Source organism: Phascolarctos cinereus, unplaced genomic scaffold (assembly GCF_003287225.1).
Source record: "Phascolarctos cinereus isolate Bilbo 61053 unplaced genomic scaffold, phaCin_HiC Scaffold_726;HRSCAF=1367, whole genome shotgun sequence".
NCBI lineage: Eukaryota > Metazoa > Chordata > Mammalia > Diprotodontia > Phascolarctidae > Phascolarctos > Phascolarctos cinereus.
The window spans coordinates 356830916-356855599 of record NW_027556098.1 but is presented as its reverse complement, the minus strand read 5'-3'; the positions used below and the strand labels follow the sequence as shown (position 1 = coordinate 356855599).

At 36.9% G+C, this 24684-nt stretch overlaps 1 protein-coding gene across 11 annotated transcripts in view; it reads right to left on the bottom strand.

Annotated features, from left to right (window-relative positions):
• ZMYM4 (zinc finger MYM-type containing 4) overlaps positions 1-24684 on the bottom strand; it is a 130693-nt gene that overhangs the window by 2560 nt on the left and 103449 nt on the right. For 4 of the 11 annotated variants that reach the window (XM_020983698.2, XM_020983699.2, XM_020983701.2 and 1 more), the window contains 11 exons: positions 19260-19378; positions 18424-18595; positions 17255-17308; positions 16948-17127; positions 16477-16571; positions 14155-14326; positions 13880-13966; positions 12092-12243; positions 5961-6072; positions 5033-5281; positions 1303-1456 (listed from right to left, as the gene is read on the bottom strand). In XM_020983698.2, coding sequence (XP_020839357.1) covers positions 1303-1456; positions 5033-5281; positions 5961-6072; positions 12092-12243; positions 13880-13966; positions 14155-14326; positions 16477-16571; positions 16948-17127; positions 17255-17308; positions 18424-18595; positions 19260-19378 — 1546 coding nt within the window. The remainder of the gene's footprint in view (positions 1-1302; positions 1457-5032; positions 5282-5960; positions 6073-12091; positions 12244-13879; positions 13967-14154; positions 14327-16476; positions 16572-16947; positions 17128-17254; positions 17309-18423; positions 18596-19259; positions 19379-24684) is intronic. The other 7 variants (XM_020983703.2, XM_020983707.2, XM_020983702.2 and 4 more) reach the window with 5 other exon arrangements.

Below are 24684 nucleotides of genomic sequence, written 5' to 3'. Positions count from 1 at the left end.
ATTTAAGTCAGAGGAGAACATCACCACCACTCCCTGAGTGATGGGCCAATATCACAACTTTCAGCTAAATCTTTTGTGGGGAAGAGAAATTCAGTGTACACAATGCTCTCATGACTTACAACTCTCAGAATTATTGATTAACTAGAGTTTGAAATTTTGCAGGCCTATGACCTGAGAGAGGACACTTAAAAGCAGTAGATGTCTTGTATCCTATCCCTGGAAACTCCTATTTTATAAGCTATAGTAACTATATAGAGATATATAGTAGTTATAGTTTTCCCAAATGTGTTAGTAATCCACTATGTACTTTTCTTGATTGTTATAACCTGAGTAATACTGGATCTCTGCATAATTACACATGGGATTAATCACTGAAGTGATGGGTCTTTTAAAAGATAGGTTCTACTGCCTACAACATTGATATAAGCCCGGTGGGCAATACTGCCATCTCCTACCATTTCACTTAAAAAGAATGCTTAACAATACCAAATCTATATTATTTACTTCTGTAAGAGGAGGACAAATATCAAAATTCTTAAAAACAGATCTTGCCTCCTTAAATATTTTGCAGAATAAAGTATCTTCTCTACTTTCTGTCATTAATCAATTAATTGTGGTTGCTCAGAAGCCAGGTGTCTAACTCAACACTAGGTATAATGACCATTATTTATGGATGGTAGTCATTTATTAAACAAAAATAGCTTCTATGAAAAAGCTGCATTAAAACAAAGGTTTAGATGCTATCAGAAAGTCACTCTGCCCAGCTTGGCTTGTTTGCAACGAGGTTTTTAGAAAACTTGGGGTGGGGGCGCAGGCCGCACCAATTTCTTTTTAGAATTAAGGGAAAGGTAATATTTATACGCAGATGTTATAGAACAAGACTTAGTGTAAGTGATTCCACATTAGAAACTGTCTACCATCAGCCCTGTGTATTTAATAAGAATGCATACTTGTTCCTATTTCTAGATCTCCACGTGCTGAAAGTTGTAAGATGTTCCATTTTCTATACGCAGGAAATCCTGACCCTTTGACATCCTGGTCTCTACATGTAATGCTTCCTTCCCTTTTAGACTGGTGCATAAGAAAAGTCCAGAGTGCTAAGGACCACTGAGATAGTTTGTCTCCCAGGCAACTAGATGGCCAACAAAAACTGCGAGCAATCTGACTTTATTCTATGACAATATATCTTTGCCCTTCATGTTAGCCAGTCACAGGCCTGTACTACAATTCTGGGTTCCAATGTACTGAAATTCAGAATCATTATGATCTACTTCATGCACTGGGGATCCACATGCTACTTACCATTTTGACAGGTAAAATTCATAAAGACGGACTGGGCATCTTAGTGGGTTGTCTGCATTTTCAACCATTTCCACAGCAGCTGAAACCTCTTCATCCTCATTACGTTTTCTCTTTCCCACAGTCAGTTTATCTAGAGATGGTGGGATAAAAAAGACTGTTGGGGAATAAGGAAGTGTCTTCACTTTAAGCACTAAAGATGCTTGCTGGATTTAACTGCAAAACCAGAAATTCTACCTGCCAATGAGCATTTCTTATGAAAGAAGAACAAGATGGCTGGAAGCAGCTTATTCCTGGAGAACCTGACATTCACAGCAGAAAAAAAAAACTTCCCTGGGTCTAACCAGGTTCCTGGCATCCATAGCAACAGAAAACAGATGTGAGCTCAAGCCAAACAGATTCCAAGATCAGCTTCTCTCCTGCTACAGTACACAAACCAAGAAAGTAACTAGCCTTCTGCCTCCAAGCATTCCTGTTGGCATTCAATGGGTTATTTATTCAAACTTGTTTCCTCCTAGAGAATTATCAGAAATAGAATTAGTGATGAATGGAAATGCCAAGTGAAAGTCACCTCACATATAATAGACAAATCATTTTTCAGTTAAAATATTCTACAGAGGTCCAAGGTTATCACAAAGAAGCCAGGGGAAGTGAAGAGAGGAAAATCTACTTCTATCAACCACAGAATAAATGTAATTCTTGACTGTGTAAAATATAAGAAGAGTTCGGTAAATATCATAATCACAGAATCCATCAATTGGAAGGACTCTCAGAGGTCATCAACTCTAACATCTAAACGAGAGTCCCTTCTATAATATATCCAAAAAGTAGTCATGCAGCTTTTCCTTTGAAGATTTCTAGGGATGGAAAACCCACTGTCCATCCCATCCCCAGCCTTGCTCTAACAGTTACAAGGATCTTCCTCCAAAAGAGCCTAAATTTGTCACTTTGGAATTTTCATCCACTGGTCCTAGTTCTGCTCACTGGGCCTAAGCAGAACAATCCTTCTTCCCTATAACAATCTTATAAGTAATTCAAGACGGCAAAAATCTCACAACTCCCCTCCTCCTCAGAATTCAAGGCCTTTCATCTGGCTGGCTGCCTCCATCTTGATGCTCTCCAGCCTGGCAGTGTCCCTAGAATTTTACCTCTGTGTGTCTTCAGAGGTTTCCGACCCCTCCTACGCAGATTTCTCCTACAGCGTTCTAAATCACAGGCTTCTTCATCTTCTTTCTACTAGCCCTGGCTGCACATCAGGCCATTCTAGGTTTTCTTCTCCTTCTCTATCAAGTTCAAATTTGGAGTAGTTGCCTTCTCCCAGGTTTCTCATCATTTCTCTTCCAACACCTAGTTCTGCTACACTGGAGAGAATGAGATCCAAAACAGTGGTACTCCTTGCTAATTTACCCACTATTATTAAGATAAGTAAAGAAATTCTAAGTGGTTTCTCTCCCAGGGAAAACTTCCTAAGTTCCCTCTCTTGGCTGCCCTCTTTTGGATGCGCTATAGTTTTTCCAAAAATGAGGCATCCAGACCTAAACACAGTATTTGAGGTGTTGGGTGGCCAGAGCAGAATGTAACTTTTATCGGTCCTAAATGCCATGTCCCTTTTCATGCCACCTGAAATAATGTTACTTCTTGACCTGACATGCCAAATCTGTAATACAATACAATCTCCAGCTTGCCGTCAAAAGTCATGCTGTGTAGCCATGGCTGCCTGTGTTGTACCTGTTAAGCTGATTTTTAAAATCCAAGAATAATTAGAATTTAACCTTATTAAATTTCATTTTATTAAATTAGGTCCAATATTCTAGCATGTCAAGATGTTTCTGGATCTGATTTTGTCATTCAATATGTTGGCTATCTGATCCAGTTTTGCGTTTCCTCCAAATTATGTATTATAATTATGTCTTCATCCAAGTAACTGATAATAACGTTAAGGAATACAGGGCTAAGCACAGATCCCTACGGCACTTTCTTAGACTCTTCTTCCTAAGATGTCACATTCTTTGGTTCCAACCTTTCAACCAGTCCCAAATTCAGCGATCTCTAGTTTGTACTCTTCTTTGCTTTCAGCTTATGTACATTACATCCTGTCCATCCACCACAGTCTCTTCAGACAACTCCCTTTTCTTCCCACTGGAATTACCTATCTTTATGTTTATAGAATTTCAGTCTTGATAGACAGAATCTCCTATAGAATGTTAAGCCAGAGAACCTATCGATCCTTTTTCTGGACCCTACAGATATCTCCTAAAAACTAGATTGTATGTTAGATAATGACCAATTTCCCTTTCCTTCACTTCTGTATTACAGTCTTTTAAAAAATGGGAGTGAGTCACCATTTATCAAGGTTCCCAAAGTTTCCACCCCATCAAACCACTTCTTCCTTGTCAGTGAGATCTACAAGGCATTATGATGAATATAAAGAATTTGGAATGTATGAAAGGATTTATAGAAATTGATGTAAAGTGAACTAAATAAAACAGGAAATAATATACATAACTATAACAATGTAAAAAAACCCAAAAACCCCAACAAACTTCAATATTTTGCAATTATAATAAACAACCCTGATTTAAGAGAAAAGTTGACAAAATGTAACATCTTATACTGTGCAACACAGTTGATGTGTCTGCTGAACTGCTGGATAGTTTTTTTGGTTTTGGTTGGTTTTTTTGGGCTACACAATGGGGTTAAATGACTTGCCCAGAGTCACACAGCTAGTAAGTGTCAAGTGTCTGAGGCCGGATTTGAACTCAGGTTTTCCTGACTCCAGGGCAGGTGCTCTATCCACTGCACCACCTCGCTGCCTCCTGCTGGACAGTTCTACTGAACTGTACTGCCCCAACTCCCTCCCTCCCCCAATATACAATTTTCTCTTAAATTTTTTGTTAAAGGGATGGCTCCCAGGGTAACAGAAAGAATATATTGGGAAATGAAAGTGATGTGAAAAAAAAAGACATCTCAGTAATTTTTAAAAAATGTTAAGTACTGCTTTACAAAATAATTACATAGTAAATGATTACATGATAATTTCATGAAAAAAAGACTAAAGCTGCTAGGATTTTTCATTTTTGACATATGCTGAATACTGAGTAGTATGGTGCTAAACTCAGCACTCAGCAATGACCTCTACTGGTTAACTGGACAAAAGGAATATTGTATTAGACATCTTGATAAAAACAAAAATAAAGAGAAGTCCTCTCTATAAAGCAATAATACTAACTTAAAGGCAACATGAATGGTAGAAAGCATACTAGAGGCTTGGAAGTTAAAAAGACATGATCTTTAATTTCAGCTCTACCACTTATGACTTTGGGCAAATCACTTAAGCATTAACTTCCTTATCAGTAAAATGGGGAAAATACCTTCTCTGTGTTACCTCACAGGGTGGCTATGAGGATTAAATCAGATAATAAATGTAAAAGCTTAGTGTCGTATTTGATGCCAACAAGGTGATATGAGAATGATGTATCAGTGTATAAGCCTCAAAAGAAGATAGAACCTTCGTGCTGAAAAACTTCAGACCGACTACGGTAAATAGATGTAACAAATAGTCCTGGTTAATAATGAAACTGCAGGAAGTTATTTCAGTGTTAAAAACAAAGCAGCTATTTTCTACGTCTAAAATTTCAGGGCACCAGCCTGACCAGATAGTAGTTAAGTGATCTATCTGAACATAAATATACACATACAATTTATAAAGATATTCAAAAATAGCACCACATACCTGATTCTACCTCCTGCTTCTGAAAAGGAGGGAAAACTTTCAAATATGTTATCTTGGCATTAGATTTCAAAGTCCTGGTCCGCCTCATCACATGGGCAAAGGAAAGCTTCAGGTGCTCTGAGACATTCTTTAGTTGAAAATATTTAGTATTGAAGAAAAGAAGTGTATTCAAGAGAACTATTGGTGAGTAAGCACCCAGCTGTTTGCACTCCCATAAATGCTCTTCTTCAATCCGAGAAAACATGTACCCTGAAAAGGGATGTGGAGAAAAGAGATAAAAACAGCATCTTTTCATCCATGCCACGCAAAGTGAAAAGCTAAAAAGATCTCAATCCAGTGGCAACCAAACCCTGGGGAGAGGGATTCCATATGTCTTTTCCTCTTCTATATTCAAATAAACATGGAGCACAAGGGAAGATGGGGACCTACCACAACATTCCCTGATATATCATTAAAGTTATTGTTCTGGCATGGTTTTCTCAAGATCTTTTAAAAGTGCTCGGCTTTAAGGGTTTTAAAAGCATTAAAATTATGAGAAATTTCTTTAAGTATTAGGTTTTGCAAAAGGAAACATATCACACGTCTCAAATTCTTGAATCTGAGTACTGGCATGGAAATTCTGCCTGAAAACTATATATTTTTTCTATTTGGTAATAAGATAGAGGAAATATGTAATTTTTCTTGGATAAGATGCATACAATCCCCAAAGACTAATCAATTCATAGTCTCTCTTTTCTCCAAAGGACTCTAGTGTTGAGAGGATATTTTACATAATATAAAATTTGGGGACAGAGTAGTGATACTTATGGCAAGAATATAAATGTCATCGTGACATGATTGGCAGAAGGCTCAGAAAACCAAAAAATATTATATATGTTAAGAATACACACAAAAAAACATAAAACCCCCCAATCCATCATTGTCCTACCATTAGGAAGTATTGTAGGTTCCCATATTTTCAAAAGTTTTGTAAGTTCAATCATAAATCTGGAATAAGGTTCAGTAAAAATGTTATCTATTCTCCCATTCTCAAACAGGTACTGCAATAAAAAAGGAAAGATAGACATACATTGGTTGGTACACAGAAAAAGGACAAAAGTTAACTTTTTTTCCATTTTAATAAAAAAAAAAGGTAAAGCTTTCTTTTTAATTTCCAACCCCACTGCAATATGAATAGTGTTCCATTACTAGTTAAGAAAAATGTCAATGAAACATATAAAAATATCAGGTTCAAGAAAGAAAATCTAAATGTACAATGGTCTCTGACACACTTGAAAAAATGTTTTCTGACTTGTTAATTGCTTACTGAAGCACAGATTTTTCAGCAAGAGGAATGATGACCCTGACAGGGGAGACATGACTAGGTGCCCCAAATGAAGAGGAATTCTGCCAATCCTGTGGTGTGCAGGTCAGCAAAATCTGAGTAAAGCTGGAGAGAATGTGAAAACCCAGGTGGGTGTTCAGGTGGGATCTATCAAGAGGCAAGTCTATCTCCCTCTCTCATCTCCATCCTGCCCCATGTCTGGCCACATCCCTCCTACTGTGCCCTCTGGCATTTTAGTTCTAGAGTGAACAAACCTCCTTTCATTGCAGACCTTTTTCTCTCCCATTCTTTCTGTCTACTTGCTCTTACAGATATCTGGCTCCCCCCAAATGTCCCTGCATGGCTGGTCATCCTTTCCAGCACTGGTGGTACCTTCAACTGCTGATGCTCTCTAGTCGTACAGAAGGAGCTGGAATACTTCTTGCTCTCCACAGCCTCTCTGTAACCGTTACTCAGTAATCTCCCCTTTAAATATTACTATCCTAAGTTCCTACGCAATACAGACAATTCATAGTGACAGCTGTCTACAAATCATTACCCTTCCTTTGGCAAGAAGTTCAGTACCACGCTCCCTGTCTTTGCTCTCCAATTCTTTCTCTTATACCAGGGGACTCCAATTTCCATGCCAATACTCCCCCCAAACAACCTAACTTCTGAGATTCTCAATCTCTCTCTTAAAATTTCATGATCTACTCCCTAATTCTCAGACATACATAAAGAGGGTCACAGTCAAACCTGACCATTAAAGTGTTCCACTACTATTTCTCCTTCTTCATGACCTCTAATTCCTCTACTCCTAGGTACTTTTCCAGGCCATTACCTCTGGTCTAACTTCGCTTCCCTCATCTTGACTTGATAATTAGCCAATTGAACTCCACACTGTTTCCTACTCTCAACTTACCATCTCATCTGACAATCACCCCTTGACAAAAGTCAGTCCTGGATTAGTCTTGTGCTGCCAAATGGCACAAAAGGAAGTAACACAATTGTACTAATTTGACAGACTACAAATATATGTTGTCAAACTTCAAATGGGTCTTCACTGCAACAAAACAATACTTTCTCTACCTTCCTGCCTCCCCATTTCAATTCCCATCAAAGCTAATTCCTCTTCTGTCATCAAGCCTCCCAAACTTCCCTATACCCCACCCTCTCAGCTGAGGATTTCAATTCTTACTTTCTGATAAAACTGAGATCATATTTTATTTTCTGTTTCTCTTCATCATCCCTTATTATGCCTTTCACCAATCTTTGACAAAGAAGTAGTCCTCCTTACTAAGGCCACGTTGACACATACCCTTGATTCTATTCCTTCCCGTCTTTGATTCCAGCAGAGTGCCTGCCCCCTTGATCATCTTACCCCTTCCGTGATCTTCATTTTTTCTCTGTATTGTAGTTCCTTCCCCACTTCCCTCAAATATGTCCAAGTCTCTCTCATCTTTAAAGAATCTTCTCTCTTCCAAGTTTTCCTCCTAACTCTTGTCCTTTTCTCAGTTAAACTCCTAGAAAAAGCTGTCCACACACCTTTCTTTCATTTCCTTTCATTATGTCTTTGTACTCTGGCTTAACACCTCATCACTCAACTTAAACCACTCCTTCCAAAATTACCAATAATTTCTTAATTACCAAATCTGATGGCCTTTTTTCAGTTACATGTCATTTTTCTTAACCTTTCTGCTTCATTTGACACTGGTGACTACCTACCTTTCCTTCTGGACAATCTCTCTACTCTGGGTTGCTGTGAAACTGCTCTTACCTGGTTCTCTTCCTATGTCTGAATACTCCTCAGCCTGGCTGCTGGCCCATTACCTACATCATGTCCTTCCCCAACAATGGGTGTTCCACAAGTCTGTGTCCTGGTCCCTCTCTTCTCTCTTTTACTCTTTGTCACCTCATCAGCTCCACAGGGTTTAATTATCATCTTTATGCAGATGACATATAGATATTTATGGGTAGGCCTAGTCTTTTCTCTAATTAGCAATCCTGCACCACCAATTTCCTACTGGATGTTTCAAACCGAACGTCACTAACATATCTCAAATTCTACATGTCCAGAAGAGAACTCATTATTTTTATTCCTACATCCACCCCTCTTCCAAACTTCTCTATTTTGATCAAATGTACCACTATTCTTTCCAGTCTCCTGGTTCATAACCTCAGCAGTATCCTCAACTATTCACTATCCCCCTGAATTCTGCATTCAATCCACTGCCTGATCTGGCTGTTTCTACCTCCTTCTTTGAGCACAGTTTAGTTCAGGGCCTCTTCACCTACTGTGATGGCCTCCTCCTGGTCTCCCTGCTTCAAGTCCATTTCTGCTCTAAATTATCCTCCACATGGCTGCCAAAGTAATTTTCCTTAAGTGCAGCTCTGAGCACACCACTTTTCTACTCAAGAAATTCCTGTGGCTCCTTATCACCTACAGAATAAAACATAAAATTTTCTGTTCGGCTTGAAAATACTTCACAACTTGGCCCTATCTTATCTTTCTAGCCTCGTAATATATTATTACCCCTCTCACACTGAATGGTCAGAGCAGGGCAAAGGTCTCTTCTGTTGGCATTGGAGGTCTCCAGCCAAGCCTCAAATCAGGCAGTGGTATCTGCTTTCACTTAGAGGTTTTTTTAAGTTTGGTTTTTTTTTTTGGGGGGGTGGCTGCCCCACAGAGCGCAGAACCCAAGGGGCAGGAGCAGAGCAGAGACCAAGAGAACGAGAGCACATAATGCTGTACAGTAAAATTAACATGCGTGTTTTTTTGGGAATGTGGATTTCTTTCAGAATTCTTTACATAAACTTGAATTTGCATAATGCAAATTTATATAAAGCCAGAACTGTCTGTACTTCTATGACATACAATCTTGATAATGATTAATAAAATATAAGCATACTTCAAATTTACTGAATAGATGCGCTCCTCAGATGGTGGTTTTTAAAGGAATTTAATTTATTCCAAAACATTTTTTAATTGATTTAATTATGTACTTAAAAAAATCACATTTTAAAATGGTGTAAGACAATTTAAAGTTAAATATTTAAAAGAAAAATTTTTGGAAAAAAAAATTAATAAGAGCTAGCCAATATTAAGTGAACTCAGGAGACCTTTAGTTCTGTGCTTAGAAGCTAGTTGCATGAAGCCCCAGAACCAAAAAAGTTTCTGTGATAAAAATAAAACTTTACCTGTTAATTACAGTTATTAAGAGGCAGAGAAACCCAGGCCTACAGTGCTGGACATGGACAATAAAGTCTTTGTAATTTTTGAGAACAGATTAGGTTAAGTGTTAACCTAGTTTATCCATGGAGACAACAAGCAGACATAAAATAATAAAAGAATAAAATAGAGCATATAATTAAGTGCTAAAGAGTACAGCAGAGAACCCAAATGTTAGAGAGGGTTTGATTTCCAATTAAACTTCATTTTTTCAAATGCCATTTTGTCATGGACTTCTAAAGTTACCATTTTTTACCTGCAGATAAATTTGAAGGAAGATGGTTTTTCTTTATTGACTTACTTTACTAGTTAAATTAATTTCTGGTAAAGGGCTCTACTTTTTTTAAAGACATAACTGAATCGATCAGAGGATTATTGGAGGTAGAAATAGAAAGGCCCTTAAATCAGTACATAAAATTGTGCATAGTGGGAAAAAGCGCTAGCAGTTCTCGTCTCTTTGTCCTATGTCCTCATAACACAGACAGTTTTAGTGTATAAGTGGATAACTGTTGGTTAATTGGGAAATTCACTTAAAACTGACAACATTAATAATTTAACTAACTCACATTTACCTATGAGTTTGAAATCAACCACAAAATATAAATACTGTACTGAATCTAAATCATAAAACCAGGAATTTCTCTTAGGATTACATTCACAAAACAAGCGGCCCTTATGTGTTATGTGGTTCTCAGAATTTACTTTATATAACATCTCTAACCCAAGGTAACACAAAGATTAGATGAAAATACAATTAGGTGGCTTCAGATCTAGCCGGATGATTAGACTTTCACAACAGGGTTGTTGCAAGATTCAATGAGATAATTTATGCAAACAGGTTCAAAAATTTTAAAAAGGAGTATCAGTTACCATTATGATTGTCACTATAAAATGATGTAAACATGAAGGGAGGTATCACTAGTGGAAGGTTTCAGTGGAATATCCGTGGCATTTAGTTGTTCAAGGTTTTTAACCATGATTTGAGTAATGTAGCAGATAGCAGCTCCCTTACCAAGTGAAACAGCTAACATCCTAGGCAAGAGTCAGGGTCCAACAAGATCTCCAAAGGACAGAGGGACAGAGTGACTGACTCTATAATGAAATTTGGTTAGGGTAAATATAAACATCTTACAGCTGGATTCAGAATAATCTATTGAACAAGAATAGAATGATGAGGATTGACTAGCCCTAGACAATTGAACATATGAAAAATATCAGAAGGTTTAAGTGGCTTGCAAATTCAATTTAAGTCAGCACCGCGGCATGGCAGTAGGAAAAGCCTTGTGTATGACAGCCTTGTTGTACTCAAACTTAGATCAGATCTACAATACTGAGGTTAGTTTTTGGCTATTTGTAAGGAAGGAAATGGAAAAGATGGGGGTTTGGGGATATTAGTGAGCTGAATCTAAAGAAAGGCAAACAAGATGCTCAAACGACTAGAAATCAGGACATATAATGGTCCTGGGGATGTTAAGAACAGAGAAAGCAGAGGGGTGGTATCAATGCTGTCTCCAAGCAGTTAAAGTACTGCCATTTTGAAAAGGGGTTAGACTTATTTTGCTTGACCTCATAGGGCAAAAACAGAAACAGTGAAGGCAAGTTTTGGCTCAATGTAAAGAAAAACCTCCAAACAACTAAAGCTGTTAAAAAGCAGAACAAACTGCTTTGGGAGGACCCCTCCACCTCTCCTTGAGATTACCGTATAAGGAATTCCTATGATGGAAAGGGTTGAATTAGATGCCCTCTGAGGTACTTTCAGATAAGAAATTCTGTATACTGAATCTATGAATAGGTTCCTTTAAATTGTTTAAACTTTTAGTGTTCATTCCTAAAGAATTACTTATTTTGAGAATTTATTTTATGTCTATTTAGTAACTGAGTTGAGGGTTATTAATAATACTCAATGTGACTGATTAATGCTGATTTTTTAAATGGAGAAGACTTATCTTTCAACACAAACAATATATCTATAAGATTCAATTGGTAATTAATGTTAATTTATCTTTACATAGTTAGACTGTTAGCTCTTTAAGGGTGAGGATGAAATCCCTTGTTTATTTGTCTCAATAAGGCCTATGGCCCAGTCTAGAAAAACAGCAGGCACACAATAGATAGTTGATTATTTGACAACTGATAGAATTTTTTATTTCCAAATGACTATGGTAGGTTTCTGTCAAATGGAGTACACCCATCATTTTTGAAATATTAATAAGTACAAGCACTTGAAGGAAATCAATGCAGTTGTCATAGTTTTCTGAAAACTAGGTTTGGCCAATCTAAAATCTTAAAAATAAGATGCACTCTAATTCCAAAGTCATCTGAACCTCATACCCAAAGGAGCCCCCAAAACAATACTACACCAACAAGAAGAACTAATTTCAGGGTTACAGAAAAAAAATGTGTTCTTATATAAGCACAAATTATTACACTATTTTTTCAAACTGATTGATGGGCTTTGCCAGAATTACTAAGAAGTAACAACTGCCAGTACCAGTAAGAAATAAAGAAAAATAATTTAATTTGGTACCTGTTGAATTCCAAGGCACAAGTATAAGATGCTGTCTGGATCATATTTTTCACCATTTGGTCTCCGCACCTCTTGGATAAACTGGCATAAGCCCAAACTCAATTCAGCAAAAGTACAGGACAAAATTTCTTCCTTTAGCTTTATAGGGCGGACTGTGGGAGGGTGGGATAAAAATACTAAATATCAACTTCTAATAAGTATGAGAACACATTATAGCTTCTGGCTGTTTGTTATGCAGTTAGACAATGACCCCAAATTCCTTGTCCTCACATGAGGCTAAACAGAACCACATCATAAAACCATTCATTCAAAAGTCTGCATGTGAGATACTGATTTACCTACCCAATAGCAATGTTTGAGGCAATTTGTTCAGTAATTTAACATAATAATAATCTCAAAGTTGAAACTGGGGAAATAGATATTCTTCACCTACTTCGTGTTTTCTGTATGGACGGATAGCACAAGCTCCTTGGAGTGATTACAGATCTCTTTCAGAGGACTATGAAATGAAATGGGATGTGATAGAAGAGCATCTAGCAGACCTTACCAATCACAGGGCATCCCTTTTCGACCACAGATTTTGCACTGTATCTCTTCCCTCACAAAAACCTTGAATATCTTTGACAAGTATATTTTTCCTTATTTTATGCCTAGTCTGATTCTTTGGAATAGGGTTATTTCTGTTGTCACAGCTGTTGTCATAGATCCAAACAATCTGGAATCATCTTGATGCACAGATGGGATATACATTGTAAAAATGCCTCTAAGTTAGGATTTGTTCTACCAAATCAAACACTTTTTCATAATTAACAACATACTGGGATCTTGTATTCTGTATGGCACAGAAAGCACAGAATAGCAGTTTGGGCCCAGAGTTGAAGGAAGAGAGCACACTTAATTTCTTTCAAGAAAGGACAAAGCATATTTACTGACCTCTAAGCTTTCCACGAAAGCAAAGATGCATCTTTTCAATACTAATTTAATAACAACTAATACTATAATAACACACTAACATTATTAAATGACAGTAAGACATGGAACCAACTCTCTTTGAAGAACTAAGAATGAATATTGCTCAGAGGTCAATGGAGAGGCATATGGTGGGTATAAGCAGGCTGCAATATATAATCAATGAGGCACTCTAAGGAACAGAAACAAAAGAAGGAAGAGAAGATAGGCTAGTCAGGTGATGAGACAAAGGGATGGCAGGTGGATGGGCAGAGTGCTACACTGGAAAGTACCCTTGTGATGTTGGGAAGAAATGAGGAAGACTTCCAGCATGTCAGATGGACTTCCTGATGCAAAATTTCAGGAAGACATAAACAACAGTTGCATAGGATAGGCAGGCATGGAGGGACTGTAATCTGCACAGCTGGTGAGAACTCTTGAATTGATGAGATCAGAAATTCATTTGTATATTTGATAATCTCAATAGCTAATTAGATTACCACAATGATTTGTAGTTGTAATATATTTTCATATTATTATCTCCTTTGGTATTCACAAACCTGTAAATAGGTAGTACAAGTACCACCTTTCATTTTACAAACAAGAAAATAGAAAGTCAGAGATACAAAATTATTTGTCCAATATCAAACAATTAGTAAGAGGTAAGGTTGACAAAACCTAGGTCTTGACTCAAAAACTAGTGTCCTTTCAATAAAAGGCTCCTTCAATAAAATGTTCCCTTTTCATAATCTATTAACTCAAACAAATGTACGATGACATTTATATTTCTAAGTACAGTGAGAAGATGAAAAGAGAATAAGTTTTGTAAATTAGTTATACCTCTGCAGCTGGGCTCAGAGGTTTCTTGAGAGAGTGAATGATCTGGGGCACTTCCCAAAGAATCAGAGCATGGAACAGGTTCAACACCTGACAAGGAAAGATGAAAAACTTAAATGAAAGGGTAAAAAACTTCACACCCAGATTAGAGACTTGGAAATCTTTACACCTAGTTTACTGCACCAATAGTTATTTTAACTGAATAGACCTGAGACCCTTTTTAAACTACCTCCACCCCCAGCCGCTCACCTTTATCAAGGGAAGTCTAGTATGTTTACCTCCAAATTTCTGCTCCCCCTGTTCTTCCTTGGCATTTTTCCACTTAACCCAATTCTTCCAGGCATTTACTCCATACATGTATTTCAGTGTCATTGGGGGTACTGAACCACCTTGAATTGCTCCTTGAACAAAATTCTTGGGCTCTGCAGCTACTATAGACTTCTTCCTTCCCTACAAATATACAGGATATAATTTTTAGCTTTGGGTCCTCTTCTTAGAAAGAAATGACTTAATATATTGATATTAACATTGCTAAGATTAACAATGAACTGACAAGAAAACAAGACATATTCCATTTTTACCTCCTAATGAAGTAAAAGAATGAAACATAATAAACAAGGTTGTTTTCAACCAACTTTGCTTTAAAGAAAGGATACCTTCTTTCTTACTTCTCATGGAAGCAAGAAGAAGTTTAGGCAATGGAAAGATAAGCTTTCCTTACCCCTTTTGTAGTACGTCTTAATGGCTCTATAAATTAGTCAGGGTTTCAAACTTAGTGGTGATGAAACATGTGGAGTTTTAGTACAATAAAGTCACAAGTGAGTGCAAGAAGCAGAGAGTTAGTGTTGATAGAGATCTTATAGGTCATCCAGACAAAACAGCAAATAAATCTTAGCATATTTATGCTAACATCTATAATACTGGAAAGGTTTCAATGTAAAGGCAACAAACTTCACATGACTTCTATTGATGTATACATCTCTTATCTGTTGCTCTATCAATATGTTCCCAGTAATATTGGCTCAAACTTTGGAGTTATCTTTGACTTTTCCTCATATTCTATTTCACTCAGCTGTCAAATTCTTTTGATACCATTTCAGGAGAATCTTGTGTCCAACCTCTTCTCTCCTATTTTAAGACATCATTACTTCTGACCTTGTTTATTTTAGTAGTTATCCCTGCTGCTGGGATCTCCAATTTATCCAATAGCTGCCAATTACTCTTCCTAATGCACAGGTCTGACCACGGCATTTTCCTACTCAAACGCTTTCACTGGTTTAACTCTCTATAGGGTAAAAACACAAATTCCTTAGCATTTAAGTTTCCCCACAATTTGACTACTTTTCCAACTTTATTTCACTCTATTTCTCATCACACATTCTTGGCACAAAAGACTATTACTTGATCTCCAAACTCGTCCTGCCCTCTTCCAACTCCATTTAATCAACAAGCATTAACTTAAGTACCTACTATGAGCTTCACACTGTGTTTGAGAATTGAGATGCAAAGATAACAATGAAAAGGTCTTCTCTTCAAGAAGCTTAGATTCTACTGAAGACAGACAACCCACCGGCCATGCAGTTTTCTTTGCTAAGAACATACTATTCCATCCTGAATGCTGCCTGCTGAAATCTTTAACTTCCTTCAAGATCCAACTCAGGCATCACCTCGTGAATGGAGTTTCCTACCATCTCACCTTTCCTCACCCACTTTTGCCAAATGAGTTCTCCCTACTCCTATTTCCTGCAGCACTTTCTCCTTTCCCCTTATGGTGTTTCTACATTGAAAAATTTATTTAGATAGATCTCTTGAACCCTACTAAAATCAAATATTTAAGCTCTTAGAGGGCAGAAGTGATGTTCTTCACCTTTGTCTCCTCAGTAAAGTAGCACACAATGATTCTTACATTCAAACATAGTATAAATGTTTAGTAAAGATTTGCTGAATTGAACAGATCACTGGAGCAGTTAAATGTTCTACTCTTTATACATGTCTGAAAGCTAATAATTGTTAAGTTCTCAAATTCCAACACATCTATTTCCTTTTGGTTGGAAAAGCAAGTTACTTATGTATTTTTCATTAAAAGAGGTGTATTTGAGACTATGGTTTTTTAATTACTTGAGGGGTAAAGAAAACTTATGAATAGAAGACTTTTCCTTCTAAACGTTTTCCATAGAAAATTGCCTTTGAATCAAGATTGTTTTTATTGTAAGTAAAAATGTGTTCAGAAAATGATGCTACAAAAAACCATAAAGCAATTAAAATTATCTGCACCAGAGGTATTAAACATGCATGTGGTCCACAACACTCTTGAAAGAAGTCTGAACCAGATTAAAATGTAATTGGGAGATATTTAACAAAATGAAAATACAGTAAAATACAGATAGCATTACATTTTCAAACTAAGTCAATATGTGGTCCACAGAGATCTTTATCTATGGGTAAGTGGCTACCATTTTTGAGTATGACACTACTGATCTACATAGCAACTAGAAAAATGCCTGATGCATAGAGGCTTTCAATAAATGTCTGTTGAGTAAATGAAGAAAAAGAGTATCAGAGAAACTTATCAAGACCCCAATGAAACAGTTGCTGCTTACTCTTCGTTTGGGTTGTGGAAAGCCATCTCTGTGTCGTCGTCTTGGTCGTGAGCGAGACTGAATTCCCATTCCCTTACTGAGGGGATCAAAGGTTTCTATATTCAAAAGAAAATTACAAAGTGAATTAAATGACAAAAAAAAAATCAAAGTACCAGGAAGATTCCTATACATTGCTTTATTCTTTAAGTTTATGAAGGAAAAACTTTCTCAGACAATTAAGATAAATGAAGTATGGCAGCCTTTAGAATGTGAATTTTAAAAATCCTTCACTGAAACTAGCAAAATATGTAAACAGAAGCTGATAAAAATGAAATGGACTATTAAAATAGGAACAGTTCTGCAAAGGCAGCAATCACATATTTTCAACATTATGACCTAAGTAATTATTCCTACTACCTTCTGACTGCCTGATAAATATCAACTGAAATTTGTTCTCATCTAAGAAAGATAATTTTACAGTTCTGCACAAACCTGATGGAAAATCTGCCTCTAGATCTTGTTCTGTATCCACTTTTGGTGACTGCTTCGGTTCTAGATCCAACTCCTGTGTGGTATTTGACCTTAAGGCATAATGATTAAGTTCTTCCTCCCAACTATGTGGGGTAGACACTGCTTCTGATTCAAGATCACCACTATATGTGCTTCCTTGATCTGAAATTTTAACACAGACAAAAGAAAATTTCCAAAACAAAACCAAGCAAGACATATAGTACAGTATCTTGCTACTGACTAGAAAAATTGGACTGGGAGAAATCAGAATGTATTTAAAAGTACAAACCTTTCTCAAATATCTTGGTGTCAAGAAAGAGCTCATGCTCAGATGTTTGAGACCCTCAAGAAAAAAGAAACAATTTATAATGATCAGGAAATTAAGCTCACTTACATAAACACACATAATTTCTTTTTCTCATCCCAAATGATATGCTATGGCAGGTTTATGAACCAGTTTAGAAAGAATTTCAGTATATCTTCATATATTTTTTTGAGTCACTAAAGTTAAGAATTAACTATTCCACGATGGTATACATGTACACCCCAAACTACATTTTACTTTAAAAAAAAAAAAATCATATGCTAGAGAATCAAGTTGGCTCAGAAGACATACAGGCTAAGTGAAGAGGACATAATACACAGCAGAACTTAGGCCCCTTTGAAGATCAACTTCTGGGCCACCATCTATATGAGGCCTTTCTTGACCTGAACCACACACCCTCCAGCTGTTAGTGCCAACCCCCTCCAAATCATTTTGCATTCACTCTCTGTGTATGTATAGGCATACCTGTGTTTATATACATGTATATATAAACATATGTGTTTTTCAACTTATATGCATGTATATATGCAATTTTCCTTGATGGAATATGGGCTCTTTGATGGCAAAGATTTCTGTTTTTGTACTTCAAAATGCCTGGCATATAGTAAGCGCCTGGTAAATGTTTGTTAATTAATAGATTGATGGAATATTTAATGACCATTGATTGATATGGTAGTAGAGTGTGTGTGGTGTGATGGAGGGGAAGAATTCCTACTCAAGTAAAGGTTGCTCTAGATAAATTCTGAGGTCTTTTCATATTTTCAGTGTCTACAATCTATGGATTTTCAAATAACCTGACTACAGTAAATATATATATCAAGAGAAAAAAAGATGAAACATAGAAGAAAATTACACAAATAATCACGATGGCTTTTGGTTAGGAAAAAAGTACCAGATGACAATGAACCTTAAAAAAAATTTAAGATTATGTTTCTCTAGATAAAGACTATAGACTGTGGATAACTCAGGAATACTAAAAAAAGTTTTTTAATTATTTTCAAAGAGGCTTAAGGCTTAAAAGTCACCACAAACCCAAAACAAGACCTATTTATGGAAATTTTAAAAAATTATCACCGTTGTCTATTATTATTAAAGTCGCACAGTATTTTTTTTTAACTTAAGACAATACCAACCTCCATGAGATAGTGTTTTTTCTTTCTCTTCATCTTCCGCAATTATTTCTGCCATCTGAAGAAGGTCAGCCTCAAATGGATGAGGAGACATATTTTCCTTAATGTCTTGGATGGTTTCGTTGACCTTATTTGCATTGTCCACTGTTGTAGGAATAAGCATGGGGACCGGCATCTAAGAAAATACTTAAGAGTTACAGAATAGAACTCCAATTTTGTTATTAGACAGTTGTTTAGATAATGATTTTTCTATTGCAAGTATGTTTTTTATAAACGGATCTCCTTTGTGATGAGAAGATAACAATCTACCCACAGGGATATTTTGAGATCAAATGATAATGTTGAATTGCTTTAAAAGAAACACAGGACAGTAGCATATGCAAGGCATTTTAAAATTATTATTAAAAAGTAAAGGCTGCCTATCAGTTTATTTCATTAAGTTTTGGATCACCTAAGTAAAAGGTGACTATATCTGTTTGTATTTTCCAGTATTGTTTTCTGAACACAAATATTAATATTCTCTTACAACCTCTAATATCTATCTTCATGATTACATGAGATGACAAATATGCACTCATTACTAAATAATGTGAAAATATATATATCTCTACCTCACAGGATTACCGTGAGGATCAAATGAGACCTGTATATATAGCACTTTGTAAACCATATAACATGCTAAATATCAGCTATCATTATGATTAGGACTCATCATCATGTATATTATAAAAAAGGCTGTTTTCCCACTTTTACCAATAAGTCTAGTATTTGATATGAAAAATTATATACTACCTGGAAACCATAAACTAACTCTTAGTTAAATTAGAATAATCACTCACTGGTATTGGAAGTCCAAATGGGACTGGTGCATATTGTGTATAAAGATGCAGTGGTACAGGCACAAACACTGGTACAGGAACTGGCACCATGACGACTGGGGGTGGACTTGGGATATCTTCTAATAAAGAAACAAACATGAAGATAGGAAAAAGGGGGGAAAAAGTTGTTCAGGAATCAGGGTGAGGTTAGACTAGATGACCATTAAGGTACATTTTTATTCTAAAAAAACTCAGTCTTAGAAGACATTTCAGTTACATTTTCAAAGTGGTTAGTAGTTATACAATTATATAGTAAAATGAATACGACAACACAATGACGTAAATTAAGAGCCATTTCCTGACAAGTGGAGAAATATGAATGTTTTTCAAAATAAGAAACACAAACTATGTATTATCATCCAAAATAAAATGTTCAATATTACTAAATTCCAAAAGTGAATCAGAGGGGATCTGCCCTACATTCTGAAGATCTGTCTTGAGTTCTTCTTACATACACTATGAAGTTACCAATGGAGCACATGGGCATGACTCCTGCAAAAAATCTAGGCCGTTTTTTCAACTGAACATTGTTAAGCACATTTTCTACCCCTTTTTTAAAGAGTTAGTAGTTTCTTTACTGATCTCCACCCCTAGCCAACTCTGCCTAACCCCCACCCTCCCATAATCTGTGGGAGTAAAGATGATGGAAGCAGAGGAGAAGGGAAAAATTATGAAAACCCAAGTTCCATGGGGAGTCTGGGAAGGAGCAGAAACCAAAACTATCATCAAGTAAGACAAAAAGAAAAAGGGAATTGACAAGGGAGGGGCAGCTAGGTGACTCAATAGATAGAGCATCGATTCTGGAGTCAGGAGGACCTGAGTTCAAATACAGCCTCAGACACTAGATGCTTATTAGCTGTTTGACCCTGGGCAATTGCAGATCGCCTAGGAAAAAAAAAAGCAATAATAAAATAAAAGAGATTGGGACATAGGGGTGTTAAAGAGAAGAAAAAGGCTTAAGTTTAAGGGAGAAAAAAAGAAAATAGACATGGGGGAGAGGTCATGTCTCCTCTACCTTTGCGTCCCCAGCCCTAATCAGAATGGGCTGAGGTAAAGAGAGACTCAAAAGACTGCAAATTGCAGGTCCTGGTAAGGATGGTGGTAGCATTTGTCTTTCAGCAGGGGGAAGGAACTGAAAAGCCCAGAGTAGATTGGGTGTGAGAAGGGAAGAGCTAGGGGGACCTCACACTCTTTTGAGAGAAGGCACCCCTCTCCATTCCATCCTCCTCACCTCCCCAGAGCAACAGGCAGCTTCAGAGACCATAGACACTTTTGTTGCTGTAAATCTTCTTTGTGATGTTACTGGTAAAGCTGACTCATGGTAGCACCAGTGGGTGGAATGACACTGGTGACAAAGAAAAATAAAGTACCCTACAGCATGGAGGTGAATTTGTCTTCATACCGAGAAGTAAGGATCAGAAGGTAATTCATCTTGCTCAAGAAGTGGCTACCTGAATTCTTCATAACTCCTTGTTTACAATAGCCTGCAGGAAGTGACATCCAAAATGTGCCTCTCCACTATTGTACAAGTGTTTTTCAACTGAATTTTTTGAAGAGTATAGGTATATACCATCCCATGACTTAGAGTTACACATCAGACAAGCTTTGGTTTTCCAGGGACAAACTTGGAATAAAAGAGCTCTGAAAGGCTATCTAGCCCACATCCCCCAATTTCCAGTAAAATTCTAGGTCAATTCATCAATTACTTGTACTACCCATCTAAAACACATAAACTGATGTGCCCATCCAAGTGCATGTCCTAGTCTAGACAACTGGTATTCTTCATTCACTTGTTTTTTCAAAGGTGAAGAGTTATGCTAAATTCTTCTGAATGATTAGTGATTTCATTTAGGAGGCTATCACTGGGGCTTGATAAAATCACAAGATGGTCATCTATCAAAAGGAGGCACATAGGGAAGAGCTCACAAACTACAGAAATTTCCCCATCAGTCAAACTTGTAGTGGATTTCCACAACAGTGATAAAGATCTTTTACGAACTTTTATAAATGAGCAGAGAGTAAAGCAAAATTGTATTTTATATTTTTCAATTAATCTTGTAAAAAAACATCTTAAATGCAAAGTGAAGTGGTATTTCGGTCTTCCAAATGAAAAACTTAAAAACATATACACACACACAACACAGTAGGATCTGACTTTTTTTTTTAACTTTTCAGTCAATTGTGTGATTCTAAAAATGTAGAAGAATATCACTTCTGAATGCCTCCCTCCTACCTCTAAATTTCCTCAACAAAAATGCTATATAGATTTATGTGTATATACACATACGTACACACATTCTCATGAAAATATTACGTAGACAGGAAAGCAGACAAATGAGTCAGCAGTTAATGTTTTCTTTGATAACTTTATTATATTTTAAATTATTTTTTCCATCAGCAAAAATCCACTCACTCTCTCTCACCCCACCACACCCCAACTAAGACCATTAATAAAAATTCTATTCAAACACTTAAAGTCAACCAAAATAGATTCCTGAATTGGATATGTCCATAAAAACTCCACATCTCATTCTGTACTGAGTCCTTCACTTCTCTTATCAAGAGGTGGCTAGCATGTCTTATCAGTAGTCCTCTGGAATCATGGCTGGTCAATACACTGATCAGAGGTCCTAATTCTTTCAAACTTGTTTGTCTTTATTATATTGCTGTCACTTATAGAATGCTCTCCTGATTCTATTCACTACATTCTGCATCTATTCATACAAGTGTTCCCAGGTTCTCTGAAATTATTCCTCCCATCATTTCTTAACAACACAATAGTATTCCATCACATTTATATAACTTTTTCAACCATTTTCCAATTTATGAGTACCTGTCAGATTTCCATTCTTTGCCACTTCAAAAAGCTGCATTTTTGTAAATCCCTAGTTTGTTTATCTTAGGATAAATTTCTCCTTTAATTTTCCTTCCTCCAATTCTTCCTTCTTTCACCCCTTTCCCTCCTTGTTTTCCAGCTGAACAAAATATATTTCTATACCCAACTCTTTGTGTTTTTTCTCCTTTCCTTTGACCAGTTCAGATGAAAGTAAAGTTCAAGGATCAGTCACTCTTCCTCATCCTCTTCTTATTGATATAGATATATACCTTGATTATGTGAGACAATCTTCTCTAGCCTTTCTTGCCTTTCCTTTCCTCTTGCCTCTCTTCCCACTCCTCCCTTTACGTCATCAAGATATAATAGAATCATTCCATTCCCAGGCTCTGTCTAATGAAACTCAATCTACGACTCCTGGGGATGACAGGATTCAGAGAGGACACATATCATCTCCCCATGCTTGAAAATAACAATTTTGTAGCTGTTCAGTCCCTGTTGTTCATTTTTATGTTTCTCTTAACTCTTGTGTTTTAACGTCAAAGTTTCTACATAGCTCTGGAATTTTCATCAAGAATATTTGGAAAACCTCTAGTTCATGAACGGTCAATTTTTTCCCTTGTAGGATTATGTTCAGTTTTGCTGAATAAGTTATTCTTGGCTATAAGCACATATATCCTTTGCCTTCGGAATACTGCATTCCAAGCTTCTACTCCTTCATTCACTGTGGTGACTGCTAAAAAATGCAGTGTGACCCTGCCTGTGAACCCTCCATGGATGATGGCAGTATTTTTTTTCTATGACCTAGGAGAAGTGGATTTTGGTTCTAATGTTCCTGGAAGTGTTCACTTAAGGTTTCTTCGAGATGACTAATGGATTCTATTTCCTCTTTGCCATCTGGTTCTAAAAGATCAGAGTAGTTTTCTTTTGAGATTTCCTGAAATATGATGCGTAGGCTTTTTCTCTGGTCATAGATTTCAGGTGTTTTGATGATTCTTCAATTTTTTTTCTCCTCAATCCATTTTCCAGATCAGCTATTTTTATAACGAAATACCTTAGCTATTTTTCTACTTTCTCCTGGTCTTTGACTTTAATATTTGTTATTGCCTCATGAACTTGTTGGCTTACGTTTGGCCCATTCTAATTTTCAGGGAGTTTGTTGCTTGGGGCAAGGTTTTGCACTTCTTGTGGCAACCTGTTAATTCCCTACCCAGTTCCTTCTTCCATAGTTCTGATTGCTTTCCTAGTTTTCTAGCACTCTCATTTTACTTACAACTTTTAAAAAACCCCTCCTACTTCAAGTCTTCCAGGAATTCTAGTTGAACTGGTACCCAAGATGTTTTTCTGAGGTTCTCAGTACTTGTTCAAGCCATCCCATTCCATCCTTTCTCCTCCAAAAAATAGAACATTCCACCAAAACTGCTCACTCTAAAGTTACTAATGACCTCTTAGTTGCCAAATCTAATGGTCTTTTCTCAATTCTCATTCTCTTTTGATCTCTATGCAGCCTCCGACACTATTACTCTTCCTTAATACTCTTCTCTCTCTGTTTTCTGGACATCACTCTCTCCTGGTTCTCCTGACTGCTTTCTCTGGGTCCTCTTCCAGATTACATTCTCTACTCATAGGGGTCCCTCAGGATTCTGTCCTGGGCCCTCTTCTCTTTTCCATCTATACTACTTCACTTGGTGACCTCATCAGCTCCCAAGGATTTAAATATCATCTCTATGTTAATGATTCTAAATTTTACCTAACCACTCTGGCTTCTTTTAAGTCCTACCTTAACAGAAAGCTTTTCCCAACTCCTAATTCTAGTGCCTTTTCTGTTAATTATTTCCTATTAATCCTGTATACAGCTTGCTTTGCATATATATGTTTGCATGTTGTTTCCCACACTGGACTTTAAGTTCCTTGAGGGCAGGGATTGTCTTTTGCCTCTTCGTGCTTAGTTCAGTATCTGACGGAGCAGATGCTTAATAATTGTCTGATATAACATGTCTGAAACTAAACTCATTATTCTCACCCCCCAATCCTTTCCTCTTTTTAAATTTCCTATTACTTTTGAGGATGCCACCACTCTCCTAGTCACCCATGTTTGCAACAGATGTGTCACCTCTGCTATTCTCCACTCCCTTCCCCCCAAATCCAATCTGTTGCCAAGTCCTATTGATTCTAATTTCCTAACATCTCCCATCTATACCTCATTCTCTGACACTGCCACCACCCTTTGCACCTCACCCTTAGCCTATTTTCAATGACTTGCTGGTTGGTTTCTTTACCTCAAATCTCTTCCTACTCTAGTCTATCTTCCACTAAGCTACCAAAGTACACTTCCTAGAAGTGCAGGTCTCAGCATGTACCCTGCCACAATCAAAAATGTCTAGTAGCTCCCTCTCACATTCAGGATCAAATATGAAATTCTCTATTTAGCTTTTAAAGCCCTTTGTAACCTGGCCTCTTCCTATATTTCCAGTCTTTTTATACCTTACTCTCTTCCATATACTCTGTAATCCAGTGACACTGGCTTCCTGTACAAGACACTCCATCTTTTGA